Source organism: Narcine bancroftii, chromosome 5, assembly GCF_036971445.1.
Source record: "Narcine bancroftii isolate sNarBan1 chromosome 5, sNarBan1.hap1, whole genome shotgun sequence".
Lineage (NCBI taxonomy): Eukaryota > Metazoa > Chordata > Chondrichthyes > Torpediniformes > Narcinidae > Narcine > Narcine bancroftii.
The window spans coordinates 243,225,595-243,242,084 of record NC_091473.1 but is presented as its reverse complement, the minus strand read 5'-3'; the positions used below and the strand labels follow the sequence as shown (position 1 = coordinate 243,242,084).

Sequence of the window (16,490 nt, the reverse complement as noted above, 5' to 3'; positions counted from 1 at the left end):
CTCTTTAATACATAAGCTGGACAAAGAAGTGAGTTAGTAAGTCTGCAGACGACAAAATAAATGAGTGGTTTTGTGGCTAGTTGGGAGGGTTGCCAGAGGTTACAAAGGGATATTGATAGGATGTAGAGCTGGGCTGACAAGTGGCATATGGGGTTTAACCCAGAAAGGTGTTAAGTGCTTCATTTCAGTTGGTCAAATTTGAGGGCAGAATGTAATGTTAATGAGAGTATGAAAGAACGGAGAGATCTTGGGATCTGCGTACACAAGACACTCGAAACTGCTGCACAAGTTCAGATTTCAGATTTATTGTCAGAGTCCATACACAACATCACATACAACCCTGAGATTCTTTTTTCCTGGAGGCGCAGCAGAATTACCACTAATTGGTAGTGCAGAAATAAACTGTACACGGCATAAACATGTAAACAAACAAAAATAACGAATATAAATAAACTGACTGTGCATTTGTAGTCGTGGCTACCCCTCAAGGTCGAGGATGATGGACTTCATTTATGGGCTCACAAGAGGCTTATGTCTCATCTTGGCTTTGAAAGATTGAGGAGTCTGATGGTGTAGGGGGGATAGCCACTGTTCTTAAATCCATAAAATACATCCAAAAAATGTTCAAGAAGCAAAATCTTTGTGGTCCAGTGTAATCAGAAGCATAAACTCTGGTTTCCCACAGCAAACCAGGGATGCTTACTGATGTCGGTTTATTTCTCAAGCTTGGCCCTTGCTGTCTGTATTGGTTAATGCAATATGGGACATCCATTTACTCATAGAGTATGGTGACCTCTGGACTGAGCCAGACAAGTTGCACTGTTTCTTTTTGGAAAATTTTATTTAAGAATTTTGCAAATTATTACAAAAAAAGAAAATACAAGATACAAATACAGATATAAAAAAGAAAAAAAATATATAAAAAATAATGATAATACTGATAATATTCCCCTGCCCCCTCCCTCCCTCTACTAACTACATCATCTTAACTTCCTCCCCACACCTCAAAGCCTTAAAAAAATTATACATTTAAAATTAATTAATCGACGTGCCAACTCTTTACATAACTTTTACTTAAGATCAATAGCCATACAATCCAAATATAAAATCCACATTTTAACAAATAACGAATAATTATTTTGCAAATTATGTTATTTTTTTCCAAATATAAACACGATCGCGTTCATTATACCATCTTGTATATATTCAATTCCACATCATTTTTCCAAGTTATCGTTATGCATTTTCTTGCAACCGCTAACCATAATCGCAAAAATGCCAATTGTGGGTTATCAGCCAATCCCAAAGTAACAGCATCCATGTAACTGCTGCTTTCCGGGATTGCTACAATCAGGCCTTGATCTTTCAGGTCTCTTATCTGCGGTTCACAGTTCTTTGATTTTGTTAATCTTCCTTGTTGTCTTCTAAAGGGGAAGGTGAGAGCAGAGATAGAGAGGGGGAAGGAAGAGAAGGAATGGGGAAGGAGGAGGAGAGAGGGGAGGTAAGGGGAAGGCAAGAATGAAAAGAGGAAAGAAGAGGGAGGGATGGAAGGAGTGAGGAAGAGTGGAAGGACATCAGAGAGGAGGAGAATGAGATGAGGGAGGGCGAGGTTGGGAAAAGAGGGAGTGGAGGAGAAAAAGGACAGAGAAGCAGGTTGGGAGAATGGAGGGATTGTGTGTGTTTTTTTTTGCATGAACTCTTCTTGATGTGGCATTTGTCTGAATATTTCACAGTGACGTATTTTGTGTGGGAGAATCCTGAGAAGGGACTCAACCCCTCACAATGTCGTCCCGCACTGGTCTGCGGATGATGCTAATGCGGGATCAGCTGCAGCAGGAGGAGCAACGGGAGAAGGAGCAGCGGCAACAGGCAGCTATGCATTTCATGCAACAGCGCATGCCAATCAACACCACACCTGCCATCAACGTCAGCAATTCTGTCCACATGCAGACACGACCGCAGGTTCCTCGAGAGGTTTTAAAGGTACACTTGCATCCTGATCTTCACAGGCTTAAGTTGCTGGTGGCAAATGGGCTAATGGAGTGGCAGTGTCCAATGGCCCAATAACGAGGCTGAAAACTGGATATTTGTTCTCGCATCTCCCTCTCCTTACCTACTTTCCTTTTTTTCTCTCTTCTATCGCTTCCTCTTTATTCCTCCCTTATCCTCTTCTGTCTTTCCCGTATCCCTCCCTTGCCATCTCCTGTTTTGCTTTCACCCCCCATACTCTTGGACCTTCCTCATTGAATATGTCCCCTAACCCTTTTTGTGATCCCCATTTCCCCTTATTGCTCTGTCCCTTACTTCTGTGGACTAAACACTGGTGTTGCTTCAGCCCGTTCTAAATCTGATGGTGAGACAGTACATAGAGGTGCACCATGTTGTCATCGGATGGAAAACGTTGGACTGGTTGGAGTTAGTGATATGACAGGGAGCAGGAATTCAGATGTACAGCAGGGTAACATGCCTTCTCTGGTCACGAGCCCGTGCCCCCTACTTACAGCTAATTGCCTACACTTCCGATATGTTTTGAACAGTGCAAGAAAATCAGAGCACCCCAGAAGAACCCCATGCAGACTCTGGGAGAATTACAAACAGCTCTGGATTCACACCCTGCTCGCTGGCGCTGTAGCAGCTTTGCGCTAACCACACTGCTCGATGTGACTGTAATAACATCAGAGAGTAAGAAGGCTGTGATATTGTTTCTATTTCGTGCTTTTGGATTGGCTCTCACAGCCCATCGTCTCACATAAAATGTGTGGCTCCCTTTCACACAAAATTATTACTTCAAAATTCAGTCATAAAGGCAAGCTTAGCTAAGCATAGCCAAAATCCACACACAAGAACGAGGTGCATTCATTTTAATTTGAGCCGGGGGGAGGGGAGGGGGTACATTGAGCCATGAAACCAATAGTGTTCCTTGCAAATTCTGGTCGTTGCTTGGGATTTGTTGATATCAATTGAATCCACAGGAAGAGGTTTTGAAAAAGTCATAGACAAGGGAGAACACAGCACTTGATGAGCAAGAGGCTGACTCTATTAAAGAGGCAGAAAACAATTTGCAGATGGATATTTCCAGCAGGGTGCTTCCCTGCACAATGCATTTGGAAGATGAGTAGTAAATGTTTAATTTTGAGGAGGGGGGTTAAGGAAAGAAAGCTTTTGCATTTGAGGTCATTTCTGACCAGGTACAGGTGCAGTAATCAGTTTGGTGAACACTGACATCCTAAAACATAATAACACTGAGGACAGAGTGCAGAATGAGTTTAATATTTAAAAGATATTCCTGACACTGTGTGTGAATCACCACCAATAGCATTCCGTTTTATATAGAACAAGTCCACTTTCTCCCTCTTCTTTTGTTCCTTTATATTGAATCAAATATTGGCCAGCCTGATATGTAATAGGTCAATGATGGAGTGGGATGTAGAAACACAAGTTCCCGAAACAGTACAAAGCCAGACTTAAGGTCTTAATTTGTAAGTGACATTTGATTAGAAAACAAGGAACTTCCATGACCGCAGTAATGACTGGTTGGGGGTGGGGGGAGAGTGAGTGGAATGCAATGAAGGAAATTTAAAGGGTAAAGGTTCCATTATTCTCATGTAATGTTACATTTAGAATATAACATACTCTTAAGGAAAACAGAGTGTCTCCACTTTGTCCAGCACGCTTCACAGAAATGAGGCCCCAATGAGGAACGAACTCGCAATCCATGGTTTATAAGGCTACGGAGCTCTAAGAACTAACTCTGCAATAATGTGTTGTTCCAACAAAATCCAGGAGTCTGACTCGGTCGCAGGACTCAGACATAGTTTCTTGATTTTATTTAGTTGATAATTGCAGTAGGGAAAAAAAAAGTTTCAGTAAGCTCCAGATTCAAGTCCCCACCTGAGTCCAGGCAAAACCTTTTGGTACTGTATTGAGGGAGTGCCGCACTCACAGTAATGCAGCCAATTGAATGGAACATTTCCCAAGCAAAGCAGGGGATTTATCCTATTAACTTTCAAGCCGCAAAATTCATTAGCTAATTAACTAGCTATCTCTCAGCTGTTAGGAATCTTGCTGTGTGTAAATTGGCTGCTGCATTTTCTATTCTATGGCATTGACCATTGAAATATTTAGTGGATGTTCTGAGATTGTGAAAGGTTATGTAAATGCACGTTATTTCTTTCCATTTTGGAAGCGCAGTTAGCGCAACACTGTTGCAGCGCCAGCGATCAGGAGCGGGATTTGAATCCCGCGCTGTCTATAATGAATTTGGATGTTCTCCCCATATCTGCGTGGGTTTCCCCCGGGGGCTACGGTTCAAAAACATAGGGTGGAGGGGGGAGGTTGTAGGTCAATTTGGTGTAATTGGGTGGTGCAGACTTGCGAGTTGAAAGGCCCATTACCATGCTGTATGTCTAAATTTAAAACAGCTCTGAAAGCAAGCCCATGGGATGTGTTTGGATAATTAGATCTGGAGCTGGACTTTTCAAGATTCCCTCCAGCGCTCCTGCAGCCTTTGCAGTTACACAGTTTCCTGTTCAATCCATTGGCAACTCGAGCTCCAGATCCAAACCTCCATCGTGATCAGGAATCCTTCTTTCCCTCAGCACCCAGATCAATCCTGGTTCTGTGAATCACTCAACCACAAGTCGCTATTCGCTCACAGCCTATGTGGGTCCTTTAACTGCCGTAGTCACTGTCCTGTAGTTTCACTCTAGTTGTGGTCAGCAATTGGGTAGAAGAGCCAGGATCACTGAGTCCCCAAGATCAAAGTGTGCCCATCTTGTGAACATTATGGTACAATAATCAGGTGATGGAAATGGATGCAAGTAGAGCAAGTTGTCACAAAGGTATCTACAGAGACATGGTGAGCATATTGACCAGCAGTGTAATAGCAAAACAGAAGGGTAACATGACAAATGGTTGATCAACCATTCTTAAATATACAATCACTTACTTGTGATGAGGGAGGGTCCCACCATCGGGGAGCAGCGGTGGGGCAGAAGAAAATTAAAAACACCCAAATTCAAAGGGACCTGAGAATCCTCGTTCAGGTCAGCCTGAAGGTAAGCTTGCATGTCAAGATGATGGTGAAGATGTCAAATGTAATGATGACATTAATTTCAAGAGCAGGGATGTGACGCTGAGGCTTTATAAGGCCCTGGTAAGACCTCACTTAGAATATTGTGCACAGTTTTGGGCTCTGCGTTTATGAAAGGATGTGCTGATGTTGGAGATGGTTCAAAGGAAGTTCACTAGGATGATTCTGGGAATAAAAGGGGTTGACAGATTTTGATCTTGTTGGAATTTAGGAGAATGGGGGGGGGGGGGCGGGGATCTCATTGAGACATTTTGAATGTTGAAAGGCATGGATAGATGTCGAACGATTGTTTCCCATGGTGGGAGAGTCTAGGTTATGAGACGTCATGTTACAACTCTACAAATCTTTGGTAAGACCACACTTAGAGTTTCATGTTCAGTTCTAGTCAGCTCATGATTATGAAGAATGTGGAAGCTACGGAGAAGGTGCAGATGAGATTTACCAGGATTGTTGCCTGGATTGGGAAACAATTCTTATGAGGGAAGGTTAGCAAAGCTGGGACTTTTCAATTTGGAATGTTGAAGGATGAGAGGAAACTTGATAAAGGTCTAAAGATTATGGAAGCCATTGATAGGGCGGACAGCCAGCACCTGTTTCCCAGGGCAGGATCAGCAAACACCAGAGGACATATGTACAAAGTGAAGGGAAGGAAGTTTAGGGGAGACGTCAGGGATAAGTTTTTCATACAGAGAGCTGTGGATGCCTGAATGCCTTGCTGGGGATGGTGGTGGATGCTGAACTATTGGGGGAATTTAAAAGACTCTTAGACAGACACATGGATGAAAGAAAAATAGAGGGTTATGGGGTAGGGAGGGTTTAGTACTTTTTTTTGGAAGGAACATCGAGGGCCGAAGGGCCTATACTGTACTGCATTGTTCTATCTTCTATCTTTACTAGACAAAGTACTCTGTATGATCTGCTGAGTTTCTCTGGCATTGCTTTTACTTCAATCAGAGTATCTGCAGACTTTACCCCAAAAGGTAACCAGTTCCACACTGTAGGCAGTAAGACCCATCACCCAGGTCAAATGCTCTTTTAGTGTGTACTTAACACTGTGATTATTGAAAGCTCAAGATCAAGGAACTACTCTGTGAGATGGAAGTTCTACCCCAAACACTTTATCCCCAATGTGTCACAAACCCAGCACTGGGAATCCACCCCTCCACTCCTCTCAAATGGGATCTTGCCCTTGCAGTTTATCCAATGGGCAGTAGGCACAATAGGACATCCTCAACTCTCACCTCTCCTTTCCTCCCACTGCATCCACTTGAATTTGCACTGGTGTCTGGACTATTATAATCTGAAAACCAATTTATTTTCAGGTCCAGTGTACCCTAAGGAGATAATCTTCTACCTTGAAGGAGATATCTGGCAGATACAGGATGTGAACATTTAAAAATCTATAAAATGCATTTTGAGGGGAACATTGGGGGCCCTGTTAAGTTTTCCAACTCCACCATGTGGCTGAAGTGAGACCCAAAATATTTTTTCACTTCCTCTGCTTTTAGGGTTGCATTGACGTTCTATTCTGGCAGGCTGCTTGCGCAGGAATGCCCTTACATTTAGCACTTTTCAAATGTTAACAAAAATGTTGTGCCCTGTGTCTGTAGGTCGAGACTCACCTGGAGAATCCCACCAAGTACCACATCCAGCAATCACAGAAGCAACAATTGAGGCAGTTCCTCTCCACCAACTTTGGCAACAGGATGGTCACGCAGTCCCTGGGACACTCACACTCACCTCAACCTTCCAACATCTCTCCCGGCTTGAGGAATGATCACGGGATTTCTGGGTCCACTGGAAACAGTGCCCCTAACAGCCCCATGGCTATGCTGAACATTGGCTCCAATCCGGAACGAGAGGTACAGGTACAGATATCGAACAGGTTTTCCGTTTAAGAAAAGGAGAATGATGAAATTACCCTTTCCTACAATGGAATTAATCTATCCTTCTGTCCCCACATATTCTAACCTACTTTTAACCTTTGCCTACCTGTTTAAGCACCTTTTACAGTCCATCTGTATCTTTCCTAACTATGAACTCTACCCTACCTTAGTTTAATTTTGACAGGGTTTTACTGTCCAACTTTGTCCAGTGTTATATTGGCAGAGTATGGAGCAGGTGCACTTACCATTTTGTTGTTTTTCTTTATTTAGATGGATGAAGTAATTGATGATATAATTAGTCTGGAATCTAGCTATAACGACGATGTCCTTGGCTATAGGGATCCTGTTGTTCAGATGCCAAATACTGTAAGTTTATAAAGTGCTAATCATTCTATTGAAAGACTGGGAGAGATGTACCAGAGAAGTAATCTTGACAGTTGAATCTCAACCTCCGTATCTGATTCTGAAAAAACTGCAAAGTATATTTCTCATTCATAGACATTAGTTATTACATTGAGATGAATTTTGTGAATGGATAGAAATAAATGAATCCATCTCAGCCAGTCCTCCATTGAATATCACAAAAATGTTGATCATGAACCAAGATCAATATTGCTCAATTAATGGACTTAAATTGAATTAAAGTTATGGTTAATCCAATAGTGTGCTGTCCCATAATATCTGTAAAAATAGTCCAATTGGTCTTGAAATACCTTTTGAGATTAAGTGGAGAATGCTTTCTTTGATTCACATCGCTGATTTTGGTTTGAAACATAGCTGTTTATTGATAGGCTTCCATGTATTTAGTTGCAACTTGTGCGGGTTTATGAAGAAGCTATTTGTGCCACTAAAGAGTGAGTGACATTTGTGCGGCAGACATGTTTTCTTGACAAGTTAATTGATGATGATCTTGTGCACGAGGGTCAGTGGTTCTCTTCAGTTGGTTTCAGGAGGGAGGGCAAGCTGCAACCTGTCGATACCAGGGAGGGCCTTAGTTTGTATAATGAAAAGCAAAGTGTTCAGCATTGTCCCATTAGCTCTGGGACACTGCAACATCAGGGATCTAAGACTGGATTCCAAAAAGGGACAAGTCCTGCAGGTTGTTTTAGAGGAAGGGGTCAGGTTAGGTTCTGAAACAGCTCAGAGTCATATCCAGGGATCCAAGAGGTTATCCCAGAACCATACTTTACCATCTCAGGATTTTCTAAAACCTTTCACAACTGATTAAGTCCTTTTGAAGTATAATCGTCGTTGTTGTAAGGTATGAAGCCTGGCAGCCACATTGAGCACGCTATGCTCCTAGTTACAAAATTATCACTATAACCAAATGCACATTTTCATATATGTTGATTTCTAGAATTTAATTATTGCCACAGGGATCTCAATGGCTTTGAAATGGCCACAATTCCTCAAGCCTTTTAAATACAACTCTTCCTTTCATGCTTTTATCTTAATATACTGGACAACAATTTTTTTCAAAAGGTTTGCTTCCTGTAAATAAATTGGGGATTTTGATAGACAACTTCAAGCTGAACACAAAGATAATTTCAGATCTGCTGTATCACATAGGAAGTTGGAGAAGCATTAAATTAATTTTTATTCAATTAACTGCATAACGACGCTGACACATTGCATTAGTTCAACTGAACTAAAAATGTTTCCCGCTGATTTTCATTTGTACTCAGCATCTGATGCCTCTCATGTTAATGTTCAACAATAGCCAACATCAATAGATTGCAGTTGCCCTGATACCTCTTTTCCACGGTCGCAATGTTCTGGTAAAATCTTTCACCCTGTTCGTCACTGACTGCACCAAGTTCAGCAGGGAAGAAGTCCAAGTGCAAATGAATTTTCAATGACACATTGCTCTTCATGCTTGACGTAGACTAGTGATTCCCAGTGGGCGCTACCGACTACCCCCGCTGTGAGCAGTGAAAAGATCCAAGGGGGCAGTGAGGAAAAAGGGGGAGTTCCAAACCTATATTCTTGTTATTATTTTCTGCTGCTAAGCTTAATGAAGAAGGCAGTGCAGTAATTTTCTCGCCAGACTCAAGGTGGCAAAAGTGAGCAAAATAAATAGCGACAAGGCATTCTCGCAAGAGCTGGTCTCGGTGGCTGCCATGTTATACTGGTGTCACTATCCCCCTGTTCAGCACCACTGCTGCCACTACCCTCCCACTCAGCACGGACACTACCGCCCCCCCACCCTCCTCAGTGCCACCACAAAACCCCCATTCAGCATTGCCACTAACCCTACCTCGCTCAGTACTGCCACTAACCTGCCAACCCCTCACAGAGCCACTACTAACTACCCCCCACCCTTCTTAATGCTGCCACAAACTCCTACCCCGCTCAGCGCCACCACTAACCCTCCCATCCTGCTCAGTGCAGCTACTACCCTCCCTCCTCGCTCAGTGCCGCCAATAACCCCCCATCCTCCCAGTGCCATTGTATGGGGGTGGCGCTCAGGATGTGGCCTGGAGTCCAAGGGTGGGGCGCAGCCTGAAAAAGTTTGGGGACCACTGAAGTAGACTTAAAATATGACAGGAACTCACAAAAACAGGTTATATCTAAAAAATGGTATGCCATTTTTTAAATATGAATGATCATCAGACCAAAATCCATAAAATACACCGAAAAATGTTCAGGAAGCAAAATCTTCATGGTCCAGTGTTATTGGTGAGGATATCAGGAGGAATTTCACTGCTTTTCAAAGTGGTGGCCATGAATCATTATCTGAAGGCAACACGAGATTGAGCTGGGCTTCTCTAGATGGTGCAATATTGAAATGGTGCCATAAAAGATCAGGCTGAATAAATCTACTCAAATCTCTAGAGTTAGACATGAAGCAGAACTTTATGATGCAAAGTTCAGCACTAGCTGTTCAAGATTCAAGATTCCTTTATTGTTATGTCAGAGTAGAGAATAAGTAACACCACACAAAATTGCCTTCAGCCTACCATAAGGCAGGCAAAGAAAGGATTGTCATTAATGTCACCTGGTGCTCCTTACCATAAGAAAGAAAGAGAAGCAAAAGTGGGTCCCTCTGGAGTCATTGACTGTCCGTGGATTCACCTCCAGCACCCCCACAGCCTCTGCAGCCACACAGCCTCCTGTTTTGATCCAATTCCATCTTTCAGTATCTGTCTGTAGTCCTGTGTCACACGACAGTTCAAATGGAGCCAGTCAGGATATTCAAGTGGAAACTGGAGGGATATCTGAAGGATAACATTTCACATTGAGTCCCTTTGAGTTCACACCCAAGAGTCCAGAAGAAGGGGGTGGTGAGCAGTTCTGGAACTGCCACATTCTGTGTGCTGAAGATACCTTGAATGAATTATAGGGCCCTGTTACAACTACTGGGTCCCAAGCTACTTCAGAGCACAGTTAAAAATTAAGCAATCGACTTGTAGGGCTGGGAACACATATAAAGAAGGACCACAGACTTTCTTACACAAAAGTTAATGAACTAACGTGTTATAGTTTAGTTGCCTCCATTGCTACAAGGTTTTTAATTCCACATTGTTTAATTAAGTGTGTTTAATTTCACACCCATTATGAAGGGATTTAACTTGTTTTTGAAAAGCATTTGGATTGCTAATTTCATCAAGATCTTGTACTACCAGCAGTTCTAATGTGGCTGATGACATTGTTCATTAAACGAGGGCTTGTTGGTCGGTGGGCGTGCTGTTCATATTGCGTGTGAATAGATCGCCTAACTCCAAAACTGCCTTATGGAGCCCTAAATAAGTCACAGGATCCCAATGACCACATTAAGTAACCCAACTGCTAACCTCAAGCAGGCATTGCAGTTACTCAGAGGCAACTTTAAATTTTAAATTTAGACATGCAGCATGTTAACAGGCCCTTTTGGCTCACGAGCCCATGCCATCAAATTACACCCAATTGACCTACACCCCCGGTACCATTTTGAACAGTGGAAGGAGTCCGGAGTATTTAGAGAAAACCCACGCAGACACAGGGAGAAGGTAAAAACTCCTCACAGATAGCGTTGGATTCGAGCCCTGGTCACTGGCGCTGTAACAATATTACGGTAGCCGTGGAATCCTTTGGAGTGAAGTGTGGAAACAACCCTGTCGCTGTTATAAATCACCGACCGGGCTGCCATTTCCAGGGTAACGCATCTCCTAATTTGCAGTTCTTCACATTTTCACTATCACCTAACTATTTATAACTGTTTTAATAGAATGCTAATTCATGGGCTATAAATTTGCTATGTTGTCTTAAATTAGATTGATTCTGTAGAATGAAGGAGATCAGCTGTAACAGATAACAGTGTAGCCAAGGCTTATACTGAATGTCTGTATAAGGCAGTGCCTCAGTGTTTCAGTTACCAGCCTGTGCCAGTCAACTCTTGTTACAGTTGTCTGAGTTTCTCACTGCTGCCAAGTTGTTCAGAATTTGTTAATGAGTTGAGAACCAGTAGTGCAATGGAAAGATGGCCAGATCTGATGGGTCACCATTATACTTTGTCAGTTATACATCTCTGTCAATCTGTAGGAGTTCACAGTTCAGTTTGAAATTTTAAAAAAACCACACTGATGTTTTGTGACTTTTTTCTGGGAAACTAGGCTTTATTATTCTCCACAACTCCTTTGTGGCATTTCACCTATGTTTGGCCGTGTATGTCTTGCCCAAGGCTTCCTTTATGTGGCTCAGGTCGTTGATCGTCTTGTATCTAGTGTAATCCAAGCATTTCTTACAATGAGAGCTCTACCTACTTCTACATGTAGGCTGACAACAACCAACCCTTGCTTGAACCTCTCAGTATTTCTGTGCCACCTGACTAACGGACTGATTTCTTCAGACACACTGCCCATTCTTCCAATATATCATCGGTAAGATTGAAGCCATGGGTCTGGATCCCGCCCCAAACCATTGCCACTGCATCCATTGCCCTTATATGACCACTCTCTAAGGCTGAATGAACGGGAGCCATAGAAGGTTGTAGAATACAAATGGAATGGATAGACAAATGAGACAATGTGGGGCAAGAATCCTGAAATATTTGAAATAGAAACTAGCTAGTACAAATGAAGGAGAGGAACTGAGTCGGGAACATAACCTCAGTTATGGTGTTGAATCTATTAAATGTATTCTTGCTAATTTTAGACTGCAATGAATACACAAGAGGCTTCAGGCAATAATACTGCAGGATGTACCCAACCATTACTACTTTATAATGATAAATTAATAATTGTTGAGACTGCCTAAATTCCTCTGATTACGAAATATATTAATTTTATCACTTGATAAATGCCTCTATTATTGGAGCCAACGTTGTTCTGATCTTATAAAATGAGGGAAGAGCTATTTCTTGTTGCAAATATGATTGAGAGGGGCTCTGAGCCATTTCAGAACATATTCAGTACAGACTTACAGTTCTTCCACAATTTGAACACACTGTGGGGGTGTCTAGTATTCCACACAGAGTAGTTTTGAAGAGCTGAGATTCAGCATGGGCCAAACTGAGTATAGTTTCCAGACACCTTGAAGAAGAGTTCATTGCCCCAAACACTGGTTACATACCTTTGCCTTCTCTGGACACTGTAAGAGCAGCTGAGTTCCTCCAGCAATTCTGTGTTTTCAGTAGTTTCCAAATTGCTGACTCATGTTGGGCACCAAGAAAAATAAAAGTTGGAGGCTGGAGAATCAAATACAAAAAAAAAGCTTGTACCTTCTCTGGCTTGGCTTGGCTTCGCGGACGAAGATTTATGGAGGGGGTAAAAAGTCCACGTCAGCTGCAGGCTCGTTTGTGGCTGACAAGTCCGATGCGGGACAGGCAGACATGGTTGCAGTGGTGGGTTGGGGTTGGGTGTTGGGTTTTTCCTCCTTTGTCTTTTGTCAGTGAGGTGGGCTCTGCGGTCTTCTTCAAAGGAGGTTGCTGCCCGCCAAACTGTGAGGCGCCAAGATGCACGGTTGGAGGCAATATCAGCCCACTGGCGGTGGACAATGTGGCAGGCATTAGACTGTACGTATTCTTTGGCTTGGCTTCGCGGACGAAGATTTATGGAGGGGTATATCCACGGCTGCTGCAGGCTCGTTGGTGACTGACAAGTCTGATGCGGGACAGGCAGGCACGGTGGCAGTGGTTTCAAGGGAAAATTGGTTGGTTGGGGTTGGGTGTTGGGTTTTTCCTCCTTTGTCTTTTGTCAGTGAGGTGGGCTCTGCGGTCTTCTTCAAAGGAGGTTGCTGCCCGTCGAACTGTGAGGCGCCAAGATGCACGGTTGGAGGCGAGATCAGCCTACTGGCGGTGGACAATGTGGCAGGCATTGGACTGTACGTATTCTTTGGCTTGGCTTCGCGGACGAAGATTTATGGAGGGGGTAAAAGTCCACGTCAGCTGCAGGCTCATTTGTGGCTGACAAGTCCGATGCGGGACAGGCAGACACGGTTGCAGCGGTTGCAGGGGTACCTTCTCTAGCAACATAGGATAGTCATGTTGCCAATGTTATCATGTATCTGATCAGTTCTGTATCTTGGACTACTTAAGCTGCAAGCTATTCTGGAGAAAGGATTTTGCTTGGAAAAGGGAGCCTATGTTTCTTGCATAGTTCCTTGCTTTTAAACTTCATTAACTCAGCACAATCTTTGAACTTTTGCCAACTAGGGACTTGCTTAATCTCAGATTTTGTTTTGAAAGCCTCTGATGTAAACATTAACAATGTTGCTTCCAGAGGTTAGTGATCAAATTGCTAGGAGCAAGCTAAAAACTAACTTGTTTTTTTTTCTTGCCCAATAAACTGCTAGAAGCCTGAAAGGGAGAGGTAAGGGAGTAATCGTGGTGGTGAGCTTGGAGGTGGCAGGGGGAGTTGGTGAAGGTTCAAATTCCTTCCCTTTCTTGCCTAACGTTAGTTATAGCCTTCAGCTGCCAACTCAGCTCTCCCAGTAATGCCGGTCTCTGAAGACAACGTGCTCATGAGGGAGCGAGAGAGAACTGCTACAATCCTCGAGGTTCCAAACCCTCAGAAGTTCCAGCGGGTAAGACCTGGGTCAGCACACTACAAATGATCCATTGGACTGTCAGTCTGATGACACGGTCTGGTGGCGGACTGTCAAGGTACAATCTTTGAGTTCCCGATGCCCTTGGAGATCCACTGCAGTCTGCAGGTGCTCCATATTTCTGTCACACAGATAACAGATATCACACTCTTTGTTTTATATTTTGCCATTACAGTTTTGTCCTTAGACGGAAGTTTCTGTCAGTGATTGAGAACTGAATAATTCTGTGTAATGCTGCTTGTGTATTTCTTACACTCTGTACATCGCTACCCTTAATGGTTTTCTCTGCCCCTTTCTCTATTTTCTTTGCCACCCTCCTTCTTTCTCTCTCTCTCTCTCTCTCTCTCTCTCTCTTTCTCTGTGATCTGTTTTATCTGCTTCTTCTTCACACTTGACTCTGCATGCCTTCCATTTATTTTCTCTCTCACTCTGCCTGCCTTACAGTAGATAAAGGTAAAGGATTTCATGTATGTTACATTCTAAATGTGGTATTAAGTGACGATTATGGAACCGTTGCCTTTACCTGCCCTCCCCACCCCCTATTGTTGGCTGGCTGGCTGCTTATGTGAGATTTAATCAAATCTCCCTGGTTTTCTATCACACTTTGGGCAGACCAGAGGTCACTGCTGTGGAAATAGCATCTTAAATCTGTTACAAATGCGAAGTGATAATGAAACACAGATATGTTATCAGCTCTTAGAAGTTTGATGGTTCTGAACTTGGTTGGATGTCTCTAAATCTTACATTGCTTTTTGATGTGCAATGTCGCTAGTTTTGTAACTAAGGTACATAACATTCTGGTGTGTAACCTACCGACAGCTGACTCAAACGGTTATCAGTGCACAGCTTTAGGGAACATGCAGGATGAGGTCATAATTTAGCATCAGGCTTCAAAGTGTTGAATTGATCTTTTATCTGTTTTAAATTAATTGTTCTTATTTATGGAGGTATCAGCTGTAGTTCAGTGAAAAATGCTCACCTCTGAGTTGGAAGCTTGTAAGTGGCTCTGGATAAGGAGAAAGCATTCCATCTGAGCACCCAAGTGAGTGAATGGCATCTAGGGGGATGCCAGGATTCACTGCTGAGCCCTCCGGAGGTGTCATGGGTCTATCAGCAAAACACTGAGGAAGGAGGGTGTCCACTGGATAACCCAGAAGATGCCACCACTTACTTGGCTACCCCGAAGAGTCTAGACAGCAAATCTCAGGAGTTCAATAAATCTAGTCCTACATAACATACCCGTGGTATTCGAATTCACTCCAGAGGCATGAACACAAACCTAGGCTGACATTGCCAGAGCGGAGGGAATGTTGCATTGAAAGTTTTATCTTTTAGACGAAATGCTGGACTTTTTTTTCTCTCAAGTGAATGTAAAATGTTCTGCAGCATTGCATTGGAAAAGAGCAGCAGAGATTACTTGGTGTCCAGGCTGATATTTATTACTCAACCACTAAATACAGTAAAGCCCCTGTAATGTTCCCATAAGCTTGTTTTGCCATTTTGATTGAATTAAGTAAAAGGTCAGGCACATATAGCAGTTTAATTTGTATTCAAGAAGATGCTCTTTTTTTTTGCTCAAGATTGAAAGTAGAACATTCCTGGAGAATAGTGCAAGAATATTTTACAGACTGAATAATTGCAATGGCCTCCAGTCACTGTAGACTCAGGTATTTTCAGGAAACAGATGTTGCTGTTGGGAGCTGATGGCTTGTTATATGAATGGAGACTGAATGGAAAATTGTCTCCTGGAAGGCTCAGGTGGACTTCCTAATGCTTGGTTTATTAAAGTATTAGTGGAGTCTGCTAATCTGCTGTAGTGAAAACTCAATTACATCCTGGTGTAAGTACATAATTGAAGGCCAACTCCTTGATGTCTTTACTCACCGAGTTTAATGCCATTTGTGACCAAGTGCATTTTAACCAGAGTTTCCTTGCATTCAAATTGAGAACATAAAAAGCAAACACGGCCCTGTCGAGGTGGGGAAATGTGGTGTGAAGATTTAATTGACTCCACAATAAATTGCACATCATAATTTAGCAAAGAAATGTGTCTAATTGGCAGGTGATGGATATTAAACTTGACAACAATTTTTATCAAATGGTTTGCTTTCTGAGAACATATTGTGGATTATGATAGACAATTTTAAATTTAATACAAAGATAATTTCAGATTTGCTGTATCACATAGGAAATTGGAGAAACATGTAATTAACTTTTATTGAATTTAGCATGTTTAATTGCAAAATTTATCTCTGAGCCAAGTTCTCAGTTGACTGCACATGTTGCATAACAAATGTGAGGAGCCCAGGGTTTGTCTTGGTCACAAATTTTTCAACCAAAGTAGAGCTCATAGGCTTTCTTAATAAGTGCGGTCATGCTACATCTTTGAGTCTTAAGTGTATACTCACCACAGATGTAACAAAATGTTGCAACATGGTGTTTCTGCTGTATTGAATCTTCCTGAAGATATATGCTATTCTTATGTACAC

At 42.6% G+C, this 16,490-nt stretch overlaps 1 protein-coding gene across 9 annotated transcripts in view; it reads left to right on the top strand.

Annotated features, from left to right (window-relative positions):
- Window positions 1-16,490, top strand: part of tfeb (transcription factor EB) — a 101,555-nt gene that overhangs the window by 67,974 nt on the left and 17,091 nt on the right. For 8 of the 9 annotated variants that reach the window (XM_069941861.1, XM_069941860.1, XM_069941865.1 and 5 more), the window contains 3 exons: window positions 1,734-1,983; window positions 6,703-6,960; window positions 7,249-7,344. In XM_069941861.1, coding sequence (XP_069797962.1) covers window positions 1,783-1,983; window positions 6,703-6,960; window positions 7,249-7,344 — 555 coding nt within the window. In that variant the 5' untranslated portion in view covers window positions 1,734-1,782. The remainder of the gene's footprint in view (window positions 1-1,733; window positions 1,984-6,702; window positions 6,961-7,248; window positions 7,345-16,490) is intronic. The other variant, XM_069941867.1, reaches the window with a different exon arrangement.